We start from the raw sequence: 19,515 nt of genomic DNA, 5'->3' as shown, positions 1-19,515 counted from the left end.
TCAACCGAATAATAACAGGCATTTCCCATATTTATTCTGCGTTTAATTTCCTCCCGAGTGTCATTTAGATTTGTTACTGTTGCTCCAAGATATTTGAATTTTTCCACCTCTTCGAAGGATAAATCTCCAATTTTTATAGTTCCATTTCGTACAATATTCTGGTCACGAGACATAATCATATACTCTGGGCCGGTTTGTCCAAGTATTGTTAGAACACTTAACGACTGTTAAACCTTCAACAATTTGATAAATACAGTTTTTCCATTTGTTCAACACCAGTTTGGCTTAACAGATTCTTAACCGTTTGTTAACTTTAAATGTAGGATTTCAGGCCGTTAACTCATTTAACAAACAGTTAAACATGGCGGATAGCAGCACAGCTGTTCAGACAAAAGTTGTGAAAATAACATGTTATGTTTCTCTTTGAGGAATGTTTAGAGTAAGGGCCGGTTTCACCAAGCTTCAGTAAATCAGTCCAAATGAAAAATTAACTAGTAATGAACATTAAAATATTTACACGAGTACGTTTATATGTGCGCTGTCTCCGTAGTCTTCAAGCTGAGCAGCTATATGTGCCTCGTCGCGCTAGTTGCGTCATGACTCTTCCATGGAGTAGTCTGTAGAGAAGTTGGATTGCTATCCCAGGGGCCCGTGTTCGATTCTCGGCGATAAGTTTTTTTTTATTAACGTAACTAATTTTTATACATGTTACCTTTCTTCATTTATTTAATTTTGTGTACTGGAACGAATTATTTTTCAACTCTGGCTCCACTACGAGAATTTAAAAAACTCTTGGGAGATCAATTTTCTTCCCGAAATAAAACAAAGATAAACAAACAAATTAAAGAAAAATAAAATAAATACACATGCGGATCTAATACTTCATCCACATGCCACCGGCGTCTATCACTGCCTGGCATTTTCGGGGCATTGAATCCACCAGATCGCGGAAATATTTCTGGTCCTTAGCGAAATCTTTCCAGGTAGCCAGAACTTGATCCCAGAACTGATCTGGATTTTGAGGTGGGATGTCTCGATATTTGTCAATCCTCCTCTTTTTCATGCTTTTCCGGGAACCGTCTTTGAACGTTTATGGCGGTGTGCGCGGGGTGATTATCCTGCTGGAAAATTAAATTTCCATCGGAAAGAAAACGATTATAAATTCCAAGAATCCAGCTCATTCGCTTCTGTTTTAAAGCCAGTGCTATCTTACCGCTAGCTATAATATAATTCTAATAAATGAAAGTTAATATACCAATTAAATTTTGTTATGTTTGAATGCATATTATGTATTAATTTACTAATATTTCTTAGGTACCGGTATGTAGTTATAATAATCACTTTCATGTCTTAAAATAAAACTCAGTTGTATGCTACTTAGTTGACTAGTTTCAGCTTTGTCTCAGCCGTTTTTATGATATTCTAACCTATGATCAGTTTCTTCTAAAATTTTGAGTACCGGTACCACGATCTTCGTGACGCGGTATCTTTTGTGAATTTTTGTGTCATTCAAATTTTCAAAATGATCGGTTTTTAAATGGTTAACATTATCTCCATTGAATATAACAATTCTGCGTCGAAACGTTCCGCATTTTATATTGCAACTAATGAATAATTAAAAATTTAAAGACGGAAATTTCTATTACTAAATTTAATGATCGTTTTACTGGTTCGTTAGGCTAAAGATGCTTGGTGAGATATAAAATTGATTTAATGAATCAGTAAATAAATTAATGAATCATTAAAACCTTAATGCAGCTTTCTGAAACCGGCCATAAGACTGGTAATATATAATTTAAAAGGTATTTTGGAATATTAATATAGGGAAGATGATCTTTATAAGTCAACTGATTATCATACTGACGCTTATTTCGATGCTGAGCTATTATCCATTTAATATTGAGGAAATGTGCGGTCTCAACGTGGCAAGAAATTGAAGTCAGATATGAATATCCTACAAACAGAAATAGGCCACTTGTTCCAATTCACCAGCTATTATTAACTCTAGATTCTATGTTACTGGCTCTTCAACTATAGCCGATGTCAATAGTGCTTCAAAATACGCAGTGAGTAAATAATAAAATGTTTCAACAGCAATTGCTTCTTTAGGACTAAATTACATATAATTTATACATGGACCTGAATTAGAGAATTGTATATGATACGGAATTCTCCTCGGGGTTTTGTGTACAGTTGACTACACACACATTCGTGTAATTATTGTCACCTGGTGGTAATAATGCTGAGTTTTTCTAAACAGAAATTCATATTTAGCATTATAAAATATAACCATACTTATAATAATTATTATTATTCAATAGTAGTCAATGCAACTTTCATTTATCAACTCTCTGTACTGTATGAATCTTGGCTACTGTAACAGGTTACGATTTTACACATGTTTCATGACATACTCTACAGTACAGAATTTAAATAATAATATCAGCCAATAAGAAGTTGTCTTATATATGCAAAATCATTACCAACTGCTGTTGAGTAGTTAGAATAGTATTAACGACAGTTAAAGTTAAGTGTTGGTTATTTTAAACAAAATTATGTTGGAAAAATGAAAAAAATCTTAACAAAACGTTAAAAATAAACCAGCTGTTAATTTAACATTTGTTAAGCCAAATTAAACATTACTTGGACAAACCGGCCATTAGTCTTTTCGGGATTTACTTCCAACCCTATCGCTCTACTTGCTTCAACAAGAATTTCCGCGTTTTCCCTAATTGTTTGTGGATTTTCTCCTAACATATTCACGTCATCTGCATAGACAAGAAGCTGATGTAACCCGTTCATTTCCAAACCCTCTGTGTTATCCTGATCTTTCCTAATGGCATATTCTAGAGCGAAGTTAAAAAGTAAAGGTGATATTGCATCTCCCTGCTTTAGCCCGCAGTGAATTGGAAAAGCGTCAGATAGAAACTGGCCTATACGGACTCTGCTGTAAGTTTCACTAAGACACATTTTAATTAATCGAACTAGTTTCTTGGGAGTACCAAATTCAATAGGAATATTATATAAAACTTCTCTCTTAACCGAGTCATACGCTTTTTTGAAATCTATGAATAACTGATGCACTGTACCCTTATACTCCCATTTTTTTCTCCAATATCTGTCGAATACAAAAAATCTGATCAATATTCGATCTATTACGCCTAAAACCACACTGATGGTCCCCAATAATTTCATCTACATATGGAGTTAATCTTCTCAAAAGGATATTCGACAAAATTTTGTACGACGTCAACAAAAGTAATATTCCTCGAAAGTTACTACAGTTAATAACACTGTATTAATTCTAAAATATACATATTGTTATTCATGTCCGAATATTTATCACTGCGAAATTCTATCAGTATAATCGCGTTGCCAATGTAGTATGTTAAGCGTTGCGGAATTAACAGTCTCTTAACTTCTAAAATACCGGCATACTCTGTCAGAATATTAGTGTTTATGTTAAAAAATGACTTATTGCGAGTTTACATTGTATCTGTATTCTGTGTATAAAATAATAATATAATTAATAATATGTTCTGAATTTGTGAGATACAATTTCTCAAGTCATAATTAAAAAAGAAAAACTGGGTATTATATAAGCGGGCGTACGGAGACCAAGAGGTAAAAAAATCTTCCAATATAAACTAAATTATTTACGTATACATTGATTCTTTGGTACGACTGATACAGAGATAAATTTTGACTCACGATGACATACCAACGTTAAGGCGGGAACAAGGGAATTCTCTGTTCATCATCAGCTGTCTCTGAAATTTTAAGTGAAAGCATATATAGACATGAAGTTACGTGAAATGTATGTCAGCACAGCATAGCTCAATGTACAGAAAATTAAAGCAATGCTAACTCATTTAAAGTTTGTGTGCCTGTAGCCTGTATATATAAGCTTGTTACGAACCCTTCAAATAAGCCTCGGAAAGGGACTCATTCTCTGGCACGACCACAGCAAAGAAATAAGGTTTTGAGATTTGGTACTTGGAATGTTACAAGTCTATATAAAACAGGAGGGGTAACATTAGTAGCAAAAGAACAAGCTAGATATGGAATAGACTTTGTGGGAGGACAGGAGATTAGGTTAGATGGGAACGGCATTACACAAATAGGAGATTATTTATTGTATTATGGGGAAGGAAACGATAATCACCAATAAGGAACAGGACTCTTTATTCATAAAAGAATAAAATCAGCAGTAAAAAAGGTCGAATTTATCAGTGATAGGTTATCGTATTTAGTACTTAGGGGTACATGGTGTGATATCGCAGACTGTAATTCTGACCATTATTTGGTAATTGGAGAACTAAGAAAAAAACTATCAGTAGCCAATCGAGTAGAGCAACAAGTTAATATTAGAAGATTCAATATTCCGAAATTAAAGGACGAGGAAACTAAGCAACATTATCAGGTCGAAATTTCAAATAGGTTTGCCGTATTAGCAAGTTTCGACGAAGTTGAGGAAGAGTTAGATGTTAATAGCATGTGGGAAAATATCCGATATAATATCAAAATTTCAGCTGAACAGAGCATAGGTTATTATGAAACTAAGAAAAAGAAACCGTGGTTTGATGAAGATTGTTGCATGTTAGTAGAAAGAAGAAAACAGGCAAAATTGAAATTCTTACATGATCCAGTTGAGGCGAATAGAGATAATTATTTCAATAAAAGACAGGAAGCAAATCGTACGCCTAGGAATAAAAAGAGAGGTTACTTGAAGGAAAAACTAAATGAGGTAGAAACAAATAGTAAAAATAAAAACATTAGAGATTTATATAAGAGCATAAAGCAATTCAAGAATGGATATCAGACAAGGGTAAACGTGATCAAGGATGAGAATGGTGACTTGCTTGTAGACGCTCATTCAATCCTGAACAGATGGAAACATTATTTTGGGCAACTACTAAATATACGTACATAGGCCAAATAGAAATGATCGGGATGAAATTGAAATACAAACTGCTGAGGCATTTATACCCGAACCCACACTTTCTGAAGTCGAAATTGCGATAGAAAATCTGAAAAAGTACAAGTGTCCAGGTATCGATCAAATTCCAGCAGAATTAATAAAAGAGGATGGAAGCGCATTATGTAACGAACTTTATAAGCTTGTACTTGCTATTTGGAAAAAGAAAATTGTACCAGAACAATGGAAGGAGTCCATAACCGTACCTATCTTTAAGAAGGGGGAATAGACTAACTGTACTAACTTTCGAGGAATATCACTTGTGTTGACGTCGTACAAAATTTTGCCCAATATTCTTTTGAGAAGATCATCAGAGTGGTTTTAGGTGTAATAGATCAACAATTGATAAGATATTTTGTATTCGACAGATAATGGAGAAAAAATGGGGGTATAAGGCTACAGTGCATCAGATATTCATAGATTTCAAAAAGGCATATGACTTGGTTAAGAGAGAAGTTTTATATGATATCCTTATTGAATTTGGTATTACCAAGGAACTAGTTTGATTAATTAAAATGTCTCAGTGAAACGTACAGCAGAGTTCGTATAGGTCACTTTCTGTCAGTTGCGTTTAAAATTGAGTGTGGGCTAAAGCAAGGAGATGCACTATCACCTTTACTTTTTAACTTTGCTGTAGAATAGGCCATTAGGAAAGTCCAGGATAACAGAGAGGGTTTGGAATTGAATGGATTAGATCAGCTGCTTGTCTATGCGGATGACGTGAATATGTTAGGAGAAAATCCATAAACGATTAGGGAAAACACGGGAATTTTACTTGAAGCAAGTAAAGAGATAGGTTTGGAAGTAAATCCCGAAAAGACAAAGTATATGATTATGTCTCGTGACGAGAATATTGTACGAAATGGAAATATAAAATTTGGAAATTTATCCTTTGAAGAGGTGGAAAAATTCAAATACCTGGGAGCAACAGTAACAAATATAGATACTCGGGAGGAAATTAAACACAGAATAAATATGGGAAATGCCTGTTATTATTCGGTTGAGAAGCTTTTATCATCCAGTCTGCTGTTAAAAAATCTGAAAGACAGAATTTATAAAACAGTTATATTACCGGTTGTTCTTTATGGTTGTGAAACTTCGACTCTGATTTTGAGAGAGGAACATAGGTTAAGGGTGTTTTAGAATAAGGTGCTGAGGAAAATATTTGGGGCTAAAAGGGATGAAGTTATAGGAGAATGGAGAAAGTTACACAACACAGAACTGCACGCATTGTATTCTTCACCTGACATAATTAGGAACATAAAATCCAGACGTTTGAGATGGGCAGGACATGTAGCACGTATGGGCGAATCCAGAAATGCATATAGAGTGTTAATTGGGTGGTCGGAGGGAAGAGACCTTTAGGGAGGCCGAGACGTAGATAATATTAAAATGGATTTGAGGGAGGTGGGATATGAAGATAGAGAATGGATTAATCTTGCTGAGGACAGGGACCAATGGCGGGCTTATGTTGAGGGCGGAAATGAACCTCCGGGTTCCTTAAAAGCCAGTAAGTAAATAGGTATGTAAGTAAATAAGTAAGTAAGTAAGTAAGTAGCCTGTATATATTTTCGGTTGGTTTTATTTTATTTATAGTTTGATTTTTCTATTCTCTGATTTTCATTCTCTATTCGTCTGGCGCTAGAGTCCATAAAGGACCCTTGCCTCTCCTACAGCTCTCGTCCAATCTTTCTTGTCCGCAGCACACCTCCAGCATTGCCTTGAAGTTCAGGAAAACAAAAACGCAGCCCTCGATCTATATAACGCCTAGGAAATCTTAGTAAAGACAATTCGTTTTGGTTGTCTATAGTTGAGTTTCTGAGATTTCCGAAAAATCTAACAAGTGTAATTAAAAAGGAAGCAAAAAGGACAACCCCGGCAACGCCGGGTTCTTTCAGCTAGTAATAATAATAATAATAATAATAATAATAGTAATAATAATAATAATAATAATAATAATAATTATTATTATTATTATTAGTGTAAAATTATGAAATGTATATAAAAAGTTTATACAGGTTTTCCCACGTGTGATTAAAGACTACAAAATGCCAGGCCATGTTGGGTTGCAACAATTATGCGAAGAAAACCAAAAGTAGAGAAGTCAAATACTTTCAGTTTACAAGAAATGATTACCTTTCTACAATATGTAAACGAAATGACAAACATACTGATGCACCAAACTCACGTCGCGGCTACATTTGTAGCGACGTGTAGCCACTCAGCGGCAGTAATTTTTTGTCTCCACGTCTGGCCACCCAGCAGCAGTATTTGTCGCAGAAGAAATGGACCCGGGTGTATTTGAGTTGCGACACGACCTTGGAATGCGCCTAACAAGCTATATTTACTGCTCCCTGTCGCGACAAATGTAGCTCGTCTGGCCGTACCGTAATGGCATATAGCATTATGTCCATCTAGTAGAGAAACTACACTTTCCAATGGTGAAAGAAATATCCAAATCGATGAAGTAGCGTCTAAGATTACTTCATACAAACACACAAACATGTTCTATATATTAATATTGATAAACATTTATATATTCCCGCCATAGAATACAATTATAAAGAATAATAACTTGGAGATCATTTTCTAACAAACAACCATTTTGTTTTTATACAATTATAAAGAATAATAACTTGGAGATCATTTTCTAACAAACAACCATTTTGTTTTTAAATAAAGTAATATTTTTTATTTTATAAAATATTAACAGTTGAATTGAACTGAGTCATAGATACCAAGTAAGAATAATAGTATTCGTTTACTTTAGCAGTGTCAAGTTAAAATCCTCTCGTCTTACTCATTTTAACCTCATCACAGTCCCGGTCTCCTGTCAATTACATACTCCCTCAAATTTTTCGGACTCATGTCGCTTAGCTATCCCCCATTTAACTCACTCTAACCTTGTCACAGTTCTCTATCTTCTGTCGCCTAGCTTTACCCCTCATCTAACCTACCCTGTCCTGGCCTGACTTTTAACTTACAATATTTACAGAAATATAGACCTGCGGAGTGTTAAGACAGTGCAACACGAGACGCTACCACTAATATGTGCCAAATACAGTAAACTCACGGTTATGTTAAAGTAAATCATTATGGAGTAAAATCTATCCTGCCTTGAGAGGAAATCGCTGTATGTATACATACATAAAGCATGCTAAATTCACTTTATCGGCATCAGGTTAGTAAAAACGTACACATCAGCAAAAAACTCCAAATCAATTTTTGCAACAGTCTACGTATAACGACAAAGTGAAATGATAATTTGAAGTAAGAACGAAATAGGGAAATATAAGTTATAGAAGAAAACAGGAAAGAGGGAACATTTACCATCTCTAACTGAGAATGTCGTCATAAAATTTCTACACTAATATTCATTCATTGGTATCGACCGTTGTTATTGCTAAAGAATAATATAACCCCACTTATTGTTCCATTAACTATTTGAAAAATTAAAGTTAAGCATGTACATTTAAACGACGAAAGTGTATAACTATAGAAGTTCCTATAGATCTATCAACAGAATTAATGTAATGATTGATGAACAAGCTGAAATTTAAGTTCTTCCTTTCTAACTTCTAGTTTTTAGTGATTGTTTATTTTTATGGAACTGAAACACTCCAAGCAATTACAAATATATCAATAAAAATATCTTACAATTAGTGAATTTACACAGAACAAAGAAAGAGACTGGATTACAGGACCCATCTTATACTGAAAGTGAAAAAGATGCCTTCAAAACCTGGGAATGGAAATACTGTAATCTTTACATTGTGAAACACGAGTTTTCCCGTAACTTAAAACTAGAATGCAAACAAAATTATTAGAAATACAAAATGTGTACGACAACAGTCCATTTTCATAACTGTAGTCTGTGGAGAAAATAATGAATTAGCCTATTTTGCCCTGAACAAGACAACAGACGAGAACTATGAAATAAATATAATTATGAGGAAGATAATGTAAAGGAAACAGGATGAAAGTATTCAATTAATTTTTCCTTAAAAATAATTTGTGTTGCATGTACTGTAGATCATAACTTATTTTGAGATAAAAGTGCCGTATTGATTAAAGGTAATATAAGCATTATTTAACGATATATATATATATATATATATATATATACACACACACAAACGCACACGCGCACACACGCACGCACGCACACACACAGAGTGTCTGTCTCAAGCCGTTTATAATTGTTTTAGACATCACTGATCACACAATACGGGGGTGACACACAACACTTTTCGTCTTTGAAATTCTCTAACTTGCAGAGCTTTTATTTTAGTTTAAGTAACGATTGAGAACAGCTAACATAATAAATAGAAATAGGTTCGGTGGACTGTTTGATACATTAATTAAATCATACGATGCGCCTGAGTACAGAAACAAACATATATAATACGCTGATCTCTATAGGATAATTCATGGCTCTAAGCTAGAGTGATGTGTTCGTATGAATGTTTCGACTGCCTGGAGGGTTCAATACTAGATTCTTTGTTTCATACTCTTTAATTTCGAGCTACGATTCTAGGTGTTTCTATTAATATACTAGGAACAACTACTTTAAAAAGAAAATACGCAATCCGTTGCAACATCATATGAACCAGAATATTCCACAGCAGTAGCCATAAAAGTTCGAATTCTATAGTCGGTAACCATTCACGGTTTGAATATCTGAAGCTCTTAAGAGCAAAAATGAAAGATAGAGGGAGAAGAACTAATATAAGATGTTTCAGCGAACAAACTACATCGATATCGTTCAACTCCATGTTGGTTGTTATCGATCTCGTATGTCTTTCACCATATGATCCATCACAGTCTGAATCCAACTTTTTTGTCTACCCAGGTTTTGACGTTCTCATGATAGTGTCACTAGGCGTGACATATTCTAAATAAATAAAAATAAATTAATACATTTTGTTAAAATTCTGAGCTATCTGTTCTTTAAAGATATGTTGATGATTTCGAATAATAAAAACTAATAAATTAATTTGAAGAATTGAAGAAAACGATGTTACAGGAACTATGAGAAGAGCAAATTACTCGATAAAACATTATTCAAGACTGGAATACACGTTGAAAAGGAGACAGAAAATAAATAATAACATTAACATAAATATTCACAGCACATGTTCAATATACAATTATCATACGAAGATCAAAATTCGTAACATTCACGTAATGATATCGTTGAACATTATAGCCACCCCTGATTTCGCTTATGAAACCATTAAATACATCCCAAATGCCTAAGCAAAAATGAACGGTATATATATATATATATATATATATATATATATATATATATATATTTATGCAACTGATAGCTTCCGATTCCGAACGATAAAGCCGGTTTGTACAACCGTTTATATCCTTTAAGGTCCCACTCCTGCATTACAAGGAAATAAGTCACAGTGGTTTTACCAAGGCGCTTTCGTAGGATTTGAAAAAGAAAAATCCTTTCAAAACAGCTTAACGTGAGGCTGTATTCTAAGTCAAATACAAATATTTGGAGCTGGCGTATTTGGCAAAGACATAAACAATACAGAACACAAATCTTTCTTGTTATGCACTTCATTATTCTTGCATACATAGGCCTAATTAGATAATATCAAGCCTATACACTTGTCATCCTATTTCCTTTTATTGTATCTACTGTATATGTACCGCTGGCAACACTAACAGCACCACCTCTTTGAGTGTATAAATAATCACCACTTCACTCAAAATTATGTTTTCCGCTAGAATTATGATGGTAGAATGAAAAAGAATTCATTATTGACATTCTCTGTGAGAAGCCTCATTATATTTCTACTCCTAATCTATGTTTCATTCAACACATAACTTCATACGTAATTATAAGATAGATTAAAGTCACTATATCCTAAAAGTTGCTGAAATAAAATATTAAAACGCTGTGGAAGATATGTTGAAACACATACAAGAACTGAAGCGCAATATGTTCAATTAAATACTGGTTTGTTACTTCAGCATCACTATATTCCCTTAGTTTTACTTACCACTTGTTCCTGATAGCTATTTATGTAACTTTAGTAGTAAAATAAACATTTCATACATGTATGGTGAAAATATTACGATTTTATATCTGCCTTTTATTAAGCACAATAATAAACATTTTTACTTAATACAAAATCTCCAAGGTGATGTGGTTTCTGTATTGTATTTATAAGATAAGGTGCTGCTGTGTGAAGTCTGTCAGAATGAGTATCGGACATGTAACCTACATAAAAATCATGATAATACTTTTACAAAGATAGTTTCATCAGTTGAATCTTTATACGATTGTAAAATTATAAAATAGTTGCAATTTAAAACAAAATATTTATTTTAAACGGTAAATGAACTATGTAGCTGTAATAATTATAAATATCTCGAACTCAAACATGTAGGTAATTAGTGAGGTGATATCATAACAGGATCCAAAGATTACCGATATGTATTGACTCTTCAATTTTTTATATTTCTGTATCATTTTCGGTTTAAAGAATAGTGTTCTGCAGCAGAAAATTTTATTAAAATTTGTTTAAAATGTTCGAAATTGATTTGGCATATACAGAACATATGTCCCAATAGCGTACCAGTAAGGTAAAAAAACATAAATATCACTATCGCAATCATTTTAAGTAGAATCAATCACTATAGGCCCTAATGCTTTTTTATAACCTATAGAAATGGCACAGTACCGATAATATTATAAACCCATTATGAGAAATTTGTCAACAATACTTACATTAAATTTTGGCATACTTTTATAGTGTAATCATAAATAAATAAGCGTTTGTATGTATGTATGTATGTATGTATGTATGTATGTATGTATGTATGTATGTATGTATGTATGTATGTATGTATGTATGTATGTATGTATGTATGTATGTATGTATGTATGTATGTATGTATGTATGTATGTATGTATGTATGTATGTGTTTAGAAAGTGATGATAAAAAATTTAGGGATGAGAAATAAAAACGAAGAGAAGCAAAAAAGTTCCAGTAAACATGGGTCCACAAATTAACTGTTTACGAGATAATGCCATTTTTTGCTGGTTGGGGCCGCCAGTGATCCGAGCGCCTGTATACGGTAAAGCGGCAACGTTAATGCTTCGTACGCATGTCGCACTCTCCCCATCCCATTTCTTCTAAGTGTGAGACGATATCTAAACGGACGATATGGTGAACGGTGGATGGGTAGAGGAGGAGTTGTACCTAGATCAGAGAATTTAAGTCTTTTGAATTTTTATGTATGGTGTTATGGAAAGAGCCTAGTTTACACAACAGACATCACAACACCTGAAAAATTGCAGTATTGAATTGCAGATACCTTCCTGAAAGTGAAGAATGGCCCAGCATTGCTGGAGCGCATTCGCGGGTCTTTGCGAAGAAGACTACACGGATGCATTAAAGTGCATGGTCAGCATTTGGAACATATGCTGCAAAATTCTTCAGTTAACATATCCATACTATACCATGTTTATCTACAAACTTCACTGCTGTTCAAAGAAAAATGTTTCTTTTGTGTATGTTCAATCACATTTCCGTGATATTGAAGACAAAATTAAGATTTTCATTGTCTCGTGTTTGATAAATTAATAAAATTGTCACTGGTTTTGTTCGAATTAGTACTTAGTATTTAGTGGGTCCCAACGAGCACGAAATGACATTAGCTCGTAAACGGTTAATTTGCGAACACACGTTTACAGGAACGGTTTTGCTTCTCTTCGTTTTTACTTCCCATTACTAAACTTTGACCATCATTTTTGGAACATTCTATGTATAGGTATGTTAATACTATCACATGGGAGTATAAAAAGCCAGCATGTTAAAGTTAATCGTTTGAGAAAATAGATAAGATGTTTTTCCATAATTTAGTTATTTCATTAATTTCATTAAAAAAATGCTATTAGCAAGAATATCCTCCTGACAACTTTTACTTAATGATTGTGGAAGGATTTCTCTCTGCTCTGATATAGCCTATTACACGCACAACAGGAAGGAAGGAGTTAATGAAAGAACTCTTTGTAAGTTCGGAACTACTACGAGATAGGCTCACCACATTGGCGAATTCGGTATACCACTTGATCTCTTTACTGGTACCGGTAGATCTAAATGGTTGTAAGCGTTACACATAAAGTCTGTTATATTGTGAGGTTGCTGTCGTCGACGACAGGCGACGAGCTTCGACTTTAATCCGATGTCTCCAAAACCTATACCTGCCAGGAAGGCGATTTTGCATTATTTATAGTTTTTGTCTGTCGTCTTAGTTGGTTATTTAACAACGCTCTATCAACTACTAATTTATTTGGCGTCGATGAAATTGCTGATAGCGAGAAGGTATATGGCGAGATGGGGCCGAATATTCGCCTTAGATTACCTGATATTCACCTTACGGTTGAGATACCTCGGAAAAATCCAACTAAGTAATCAGCCCGAGTAGGAATCGAACCCACGCCCAAGTGCAATTCCGGAACAGCAGGCAAACGCCTCTGCCGCTGAGCTACGCCGATGTCCCTAATAATTTTCAAGAACAAGTTAAGGGACAATATAGAAGACAACATATAAACTTCAAACGGTTTTTAGCGATTCTGAGCTTCTTGCTAACAAAATCAAGAGCAAATTGGAGACAACAGTAAATCTCATAATGAAAGTGCTAGTGCTAGTAGACTGTATGAGAACTCGTAATAAACAGTGTCTGTATATAATTTATAAAATGTATACTCATTTAAAGAAAACAACAAGGGGAGAGGTTTCGTTCCTGAAGACAGTCAAAATTTGTAGGCAAAGAGTAAAATTATAAATAATGACCGATAATTCCAAAAAAAGCATTCGAATAAAAGGTGACAATTAAAAAAAAAAAACTTTCATCTGAAATTTTGTCCGTAAAGAGTTTTATAGATCTTTTAAAGAAAACATTACCCATAGTGCAAGAGCTTTTGAACAAACTGCGGTAAATGCCAGTTTCCCTATGAAGAAAAGCAACTAAATCTGCTTTTGAAAGAATATCATTTTAGATTCCTCACATTAGTTAAGTGACGTACTGTACATCGTTCACTTAGCAACAATAATGGCTTGTACTGTATGTACCGCTATTTGAGTAGACTTGATACACTGAGAGACGATGGATACACACGCATATTTCTGGATGAACACGGCTCAACACATACGATGTGATAAAAAGGAATTGGGACTATGGATCTTACTCCTGCACTCTCAAAGCCTCTGTGTAACCTGGAAAATGAATTATGGTGGTGATGAAGATTGGGTATCCTTTGTCTTTGCCATCAAAGAACATCAGTTCTTGTAAAGCAGACTCTCACGATGAAATGAACGGGGAAATATTCGAAAATTGGTTCCAGAACACATTAATGAAAAACATTTGTGCAATTGTAGTTGATATACAAATTATCATTGAAGATTGAGTTCGGAATTCCAATTATGTAGAGCAATATTATATGAAACAGGACACCAGAAACGAGGAGAGTCATCCATCTTCACGTTACCAACACAAATGAAGATGAAAACTAAGGTACGTCAGTATTAGCATAAAGCTTTGTTTGTAAATAAAATCATTTTAATTACACACATTGAAAGAAATACAGAATTATTTACATGTCAGCTCGTTTACATATTGATATGTCACGCTAAAATCCAACGAAAGATGATTTACAAATTTGTACTGTACAGTCTATGTCATATATAAAGTATATATGGAAAAAAGAGAACAGGTAAGTTAAATGCAGAGTACAGTGGGAACAAAATTTGCAAAGTATGATGAGACTCTCTGAGAAATTCAGGAAGATGAATACTCTGAATTAATTGATAGAATGGTAAATATATAAGACATTATTATTTGATCCATTCTCGAAGAGCTTCAAATGTTATGGACACCTTGCAAAGGATTAATTAGACAGGACCAAATATATAACCGGGCATTATGATCATGATCAAATATCCAGGAATTTTTCTACGGAACCAAATATTCTGGAAAACAATGTATATTACTAGTGATTTTCAAACAACCTGCTCATTGGCTTAAAAACTAGTTTCGCATTCATTTAACTCATGTTGTATAAAATGGTGAACTTATAGTATTCCACATTTTTTGTTTCGTTTTATATTTTATTTTCCACACATTTTCTATTTAAAATCAGAAAGCATATACTGCAGAAACACTGGTTTGTATAGAGTACGTAGCTCATTTTTTAATTTAATGATCCTTTTAAAGTCACTATTTAGCACTGATGACACGACAGAGCAATAGAAATATGGTTATACATCTTGATTATGCAACTTTTAACATTGTATCACTTCGGAATATGTATGATAAGACTTTCTTGTGTTAAATTTTAACGTACCTTGTTAACATGTTTCGATCTATTTTAGGTCATCTTCGGAACTGGTCGTTGTTGGTCTTGGCGCCTCTTGTTTCCTGTGAGGGTGCGTTCTTAGTGTAGAGTCAAAGAGTGTATGTGTTTTGAAATTGAGTTGTGTGTTGAGAATATCGTTGGGGTGTGTTTTCGTGTGTCTGTATATTTCATATTGTTCTAGTGTGTTGAGTTTCTGGCTTTTTGGTTGGATGTGCAATATCTGTTGATGTCTCTGTAGGTGTGGTTGGCATTTGTGATGTGTTCTGCATATGTGGAACACATCACAGCCATTAACAAAATTACAAAACATCTCCACATATGCAGAACACATCACAAATGCCAACCATACCTACAGAGATATCAACACAGATATGGAAATACTGCACATCCAACCAAAAAGCCAGAAACTCAACACACTAGAACAATATGAAATATACAGACACACGAAAACACACCCCAACGATATTCTCAACACACAACTCAATTTCAAAACACATACACTCTTTGATTCTACACTAAGAACGCACCCTCACAGGAAACAAGAGGCGCCAAGACCAACAACGACCAGTTCCGAAGATGACCCAAAATAGATCGAAACATGTTAACAAGGTACGTTAAAATTTAACAGAAGAAAGTCTTATCATACATATTCCGAAGAAATATGGCAGTGAATGAGAATGGTAGCAAGGAGCGTCTCATAGCCACTGCTTACATAATATAAGCTGGCATATGGGACATAAAATACAGCTCTCAACTGAATTCCGCTAATGATAATTCCTCCACTAGGAGCAGTGTTTCATACTGCAGAATCGTAGCAAACATCTGAATGACATTGACATTTTATGTCATTTAAAGGACTTACTCTTGCTTATTAAATGCTTCGTACAGTATACATGAATAATGGATGCCATCTCCTAACTTCTGTAAGTAAAATATATTAAAACAAATTGTTGTCATTGTTGATATTAAAATATTACTGTATGTTAAATATAAATACTTGAATACATAAAGCAAACATTTTGGGAATGAATGAAAGAAACTTAACATATTTTAATGCACGAAAAATATAACAGTTCGATTTTTTCTTCCAGTTATGAAAAAAGTATAATCCTGGTTCTTCTGTAATAATTATACATGCTATAGACCTAGTGTTTTAGTGTGTAAAATGTATTTTAAATTACATATTAAATTAAATTAAATTAAATTAAATTAAATTAAATTAAATTACATTAAATTATGAAGCCACTCTGATAATGTTTGTGTGATTAGAAATGGTTCATGGCTGTGTGTCATTTTTCAAATCAAAGTACAGTAAAGAATATATTTCGTTGTTTCATCATTCTCCACAATATAAACTAAGGAAGAGCCTCCGCTGTAGCTCAGACGGTAGCTTGGTTGACTGTTGTTCCGGAGTTGTGCTCTTGCGTGGGTTCGATTCTCGCTTGGACGGATAACGTGATTGGGTTTTTTCTGAGGTTTCTTCGAACTGTAAGGCGAATGTTAGACAATTAATGACGAATCGTCGGTCTCATCTCGCCATATACCATCTTCCTAATGTCAATTTCACCGACATTAAGTAAACTAGTAGTTTGTACATCGTCGTTAAATGATCCACTTAGAGAAAGAAACTTAAGGTGAAGTGCTGTTTATAATATATATTCTCAATTTTCACCAAGCGGACAAGTCAGGTACTCTTTGAGCGCCAAACACTGTATCACGTGTCTACAATAGACATTTCGAAGAACTGATTTTAGCTCTAGCAAAACAGAAAATGTCTGCTTTCTATCAGGATACCATTCGTGTTTGAAGATTTCCCAAAACACAAGCAGATTTCTTCAAACATAAGTACGGGACAAAAAATGGTAACATAAGTGCAAAAAGACATTCATCTTACGAAAAAAAAAATAACATGATATTGATCTAAGTACCTGAGCTCTTAGTCAAGCAAATGTTTGAATTGCAGAAATCTATGAATGCATAAGAATGATTACAGTCACGCGGTGCTCAATTGAAAATGAAATAATTCCAAAACCATTAAATTACTTAAAATGAATAGGTTAATCATGAAATAAAACCAGCTTATCCGACGGGTAAGTCCTGCAGTTTTGAGAAACGAAACCAGAGAGAAAAACACTGAATTGGAAACCAACTAACTTGCCAAAGTAAAAGGAGCTGAAGAAGTTAGTTTGAAACTGAAAACAAACATTTTAATTGAACAAATTCAGGCTTTCGGGAAACAAGCTTGTAAACTCTTTCAAAACTCACTAAAAATCTGCATACTCTTATTTAACATGTTATCAACAAATCTCAAATAATGCTGTAATATACTCGTAGCTGGCATATTTATAATCTTCGTACTTAATCAGTAATGCACAATAATTAATCAAACAATTTTTACAATACGCAATGCTTAGCAATAGAACTAATATTCATTTTATGGTACGTCGAGGTAACTGCTAAGTTCACAATGTTATTCCTAGCTAATTTTAATTGGCGAATTGCTTTCCAGTAAGTGGAATTTCATATTTAATGTTAAAGACAGCTATTGTCTTATTTAGAATCTGTCAAATGGTCACCTATATAATGGATACATACTTGAAGTCCTATATAATTTTTCTCTCCGGTAACAAGTTCGAGATATCTGAGTCACCTTGTTTTAGTTTTTGAAATAATGTTTGTATTCTGATACAAATGAGGAAATGTCTGAATAGTTTGATTTTTTACAATCAGATTTGAATGGAGAAAATGAGGAATTAAAATAATTAGTTTTTCCCGGTAAATTATTGGCATATTTTATGGCCAATAATTTTTAATTTTATATTTATAATGTTTGATTTACCTAAGCTAAAATAGAATAAATGTTCGAATACTCATTCTTTCAGACAATAGTTGCTAAATGCAAGTGCGACTGCTTATGTTTATTTACATGCTAACTAAGGACCTTCGCTATACATTACCTGTGCAATAGTGCCATCAGCATGGCTAATGGGCTATTGGTTGGGTGAAAACAGGACGTAATGACACAGTTAGTGGTGCAGCACAAGACACAGACATACAGAATATTGTCAATACAGTGGTCTCCAGCTGAATAGCAAGGCCTTGCACGCAGCTGCTGACAATCATCATGGAATGTGTAAAGAATAAAATAAATTCAGTGTTATTCTTTAAGTACAAGAAATGTGTAATACAAGTTGCAAGCAAACACAATATATAAATCTTTAAAAATACCTAGATGATATAAATTAATAGGAAAGTAATTTAAAAGAAAAATGCAAAGGACTACCGCTATTTCTTTTATTATTGATAGGTATTGACTGTTCATCATTCACCCATATGCAGTCAGTTACATAGACAAATTTACGGACGGAGTCGTTGCCCACGTTACGCCAGAGGAGGCTAGTCTGAGCTACACAGGATTATGAGTCCAGCGCTCTAGACATTGGACCGCCGACCGTGGCGGCGGGCTATCGGTATTACTTATAGAAATAATGTAATGTATTGCAAACGTATTTTCATAATTTGTCCTGTAAAATTCTGTGAAATACCGAGATTTATTTAATATGTACTGTATCTACTGAATGTCACATTGTGCGTTAGAATTAATGATATCACAATGTAGTCCATGTACAACATTTTCAAGTAATTTACCATTATGCAACATGTTACCAAAAATATTGATGTGTTGTGTAAATTGCATTCTTATATTTAGTATATATTGTGATGCAGAAGTATACACAATGTAACATTTGTAGGTATATTTTATTAAGACTAATGAAACTGTCTAATCACAAAATAAGCTTTCAAAATAATAATAGTCTAATAATCAAACCTACATTATGAGTTAACAACAGTGATTGGGCTGACACAAAGAAATTAAATATAATATCATATCTTTGTATTGATGCTAAGTATTTGTGATACTCATCTTCACATTTAATGGTAAGTAATTAACTACTGACAAAAAGAAGTAATTTAGAGTTAGAATGATTGTCAGCTTATAATGTTGGTGAACTATAATGATATGCAAGGCCTTACTTTTGTCATAACATACTAACTTTGAATCTTTTTATTTATTTCTTTATTGTTTTCATCTTGAGGGAGAATGATGTTTACAAGGCATGGCACAAGAGGGTCGTAAATTTGCAT

At 33.7% G+C, this 19,515-nt stretch overlaps 1 protein-coding gene across 3 annotated transcripts in view; it reads right to left on the bottom strand.

Moving 5' to 3' along the window:
- The window catches only part of stol (voltage-dependent calcium channel subunit stolid), a 1,833,618-nt gene that overhangs the window by 202,310 nt on the left and 1,611,793 nt on the right, over positions 1–19,515 (bottom strand). For 2 of the 3 annotated variants that reach the window (XM_069828334.1, XM_069828335.1), the window contains one exon: positions 18,327–18,359. The exons of the other annotated variant lie outside the window; for it this stretch is intronic. In XM_069828334.1, the coding sequence (XP_069684435.1) occupies positions 18,327–18,359 (33 nt within the window). The remainder of the gene's footprint in view (positions 1–18,326; positions 18,360–19,515) is intronic. 3 annotated transcript variants of the gene reach the window in all.

Source organism: Periplaneta americana, chromosome 6 (assembly GCF_040183065.1).
Source record: "Periplaneta americana isolate PAMFEO1 chromosome 6, P.americana_PAMFEO1_priV1, whole genome shotgun sequence".
Lineage (NCBI taxonomy): Eukaryota > Metazoa > Arthropoda > Insecta > Blattodea > Blattidae > Periplaneta > Periplaneta americana.
Note: the sequence above shows the minus strand (reverse complement) of the source record. Positions and strands in the feature narration are given on the sequence as shown.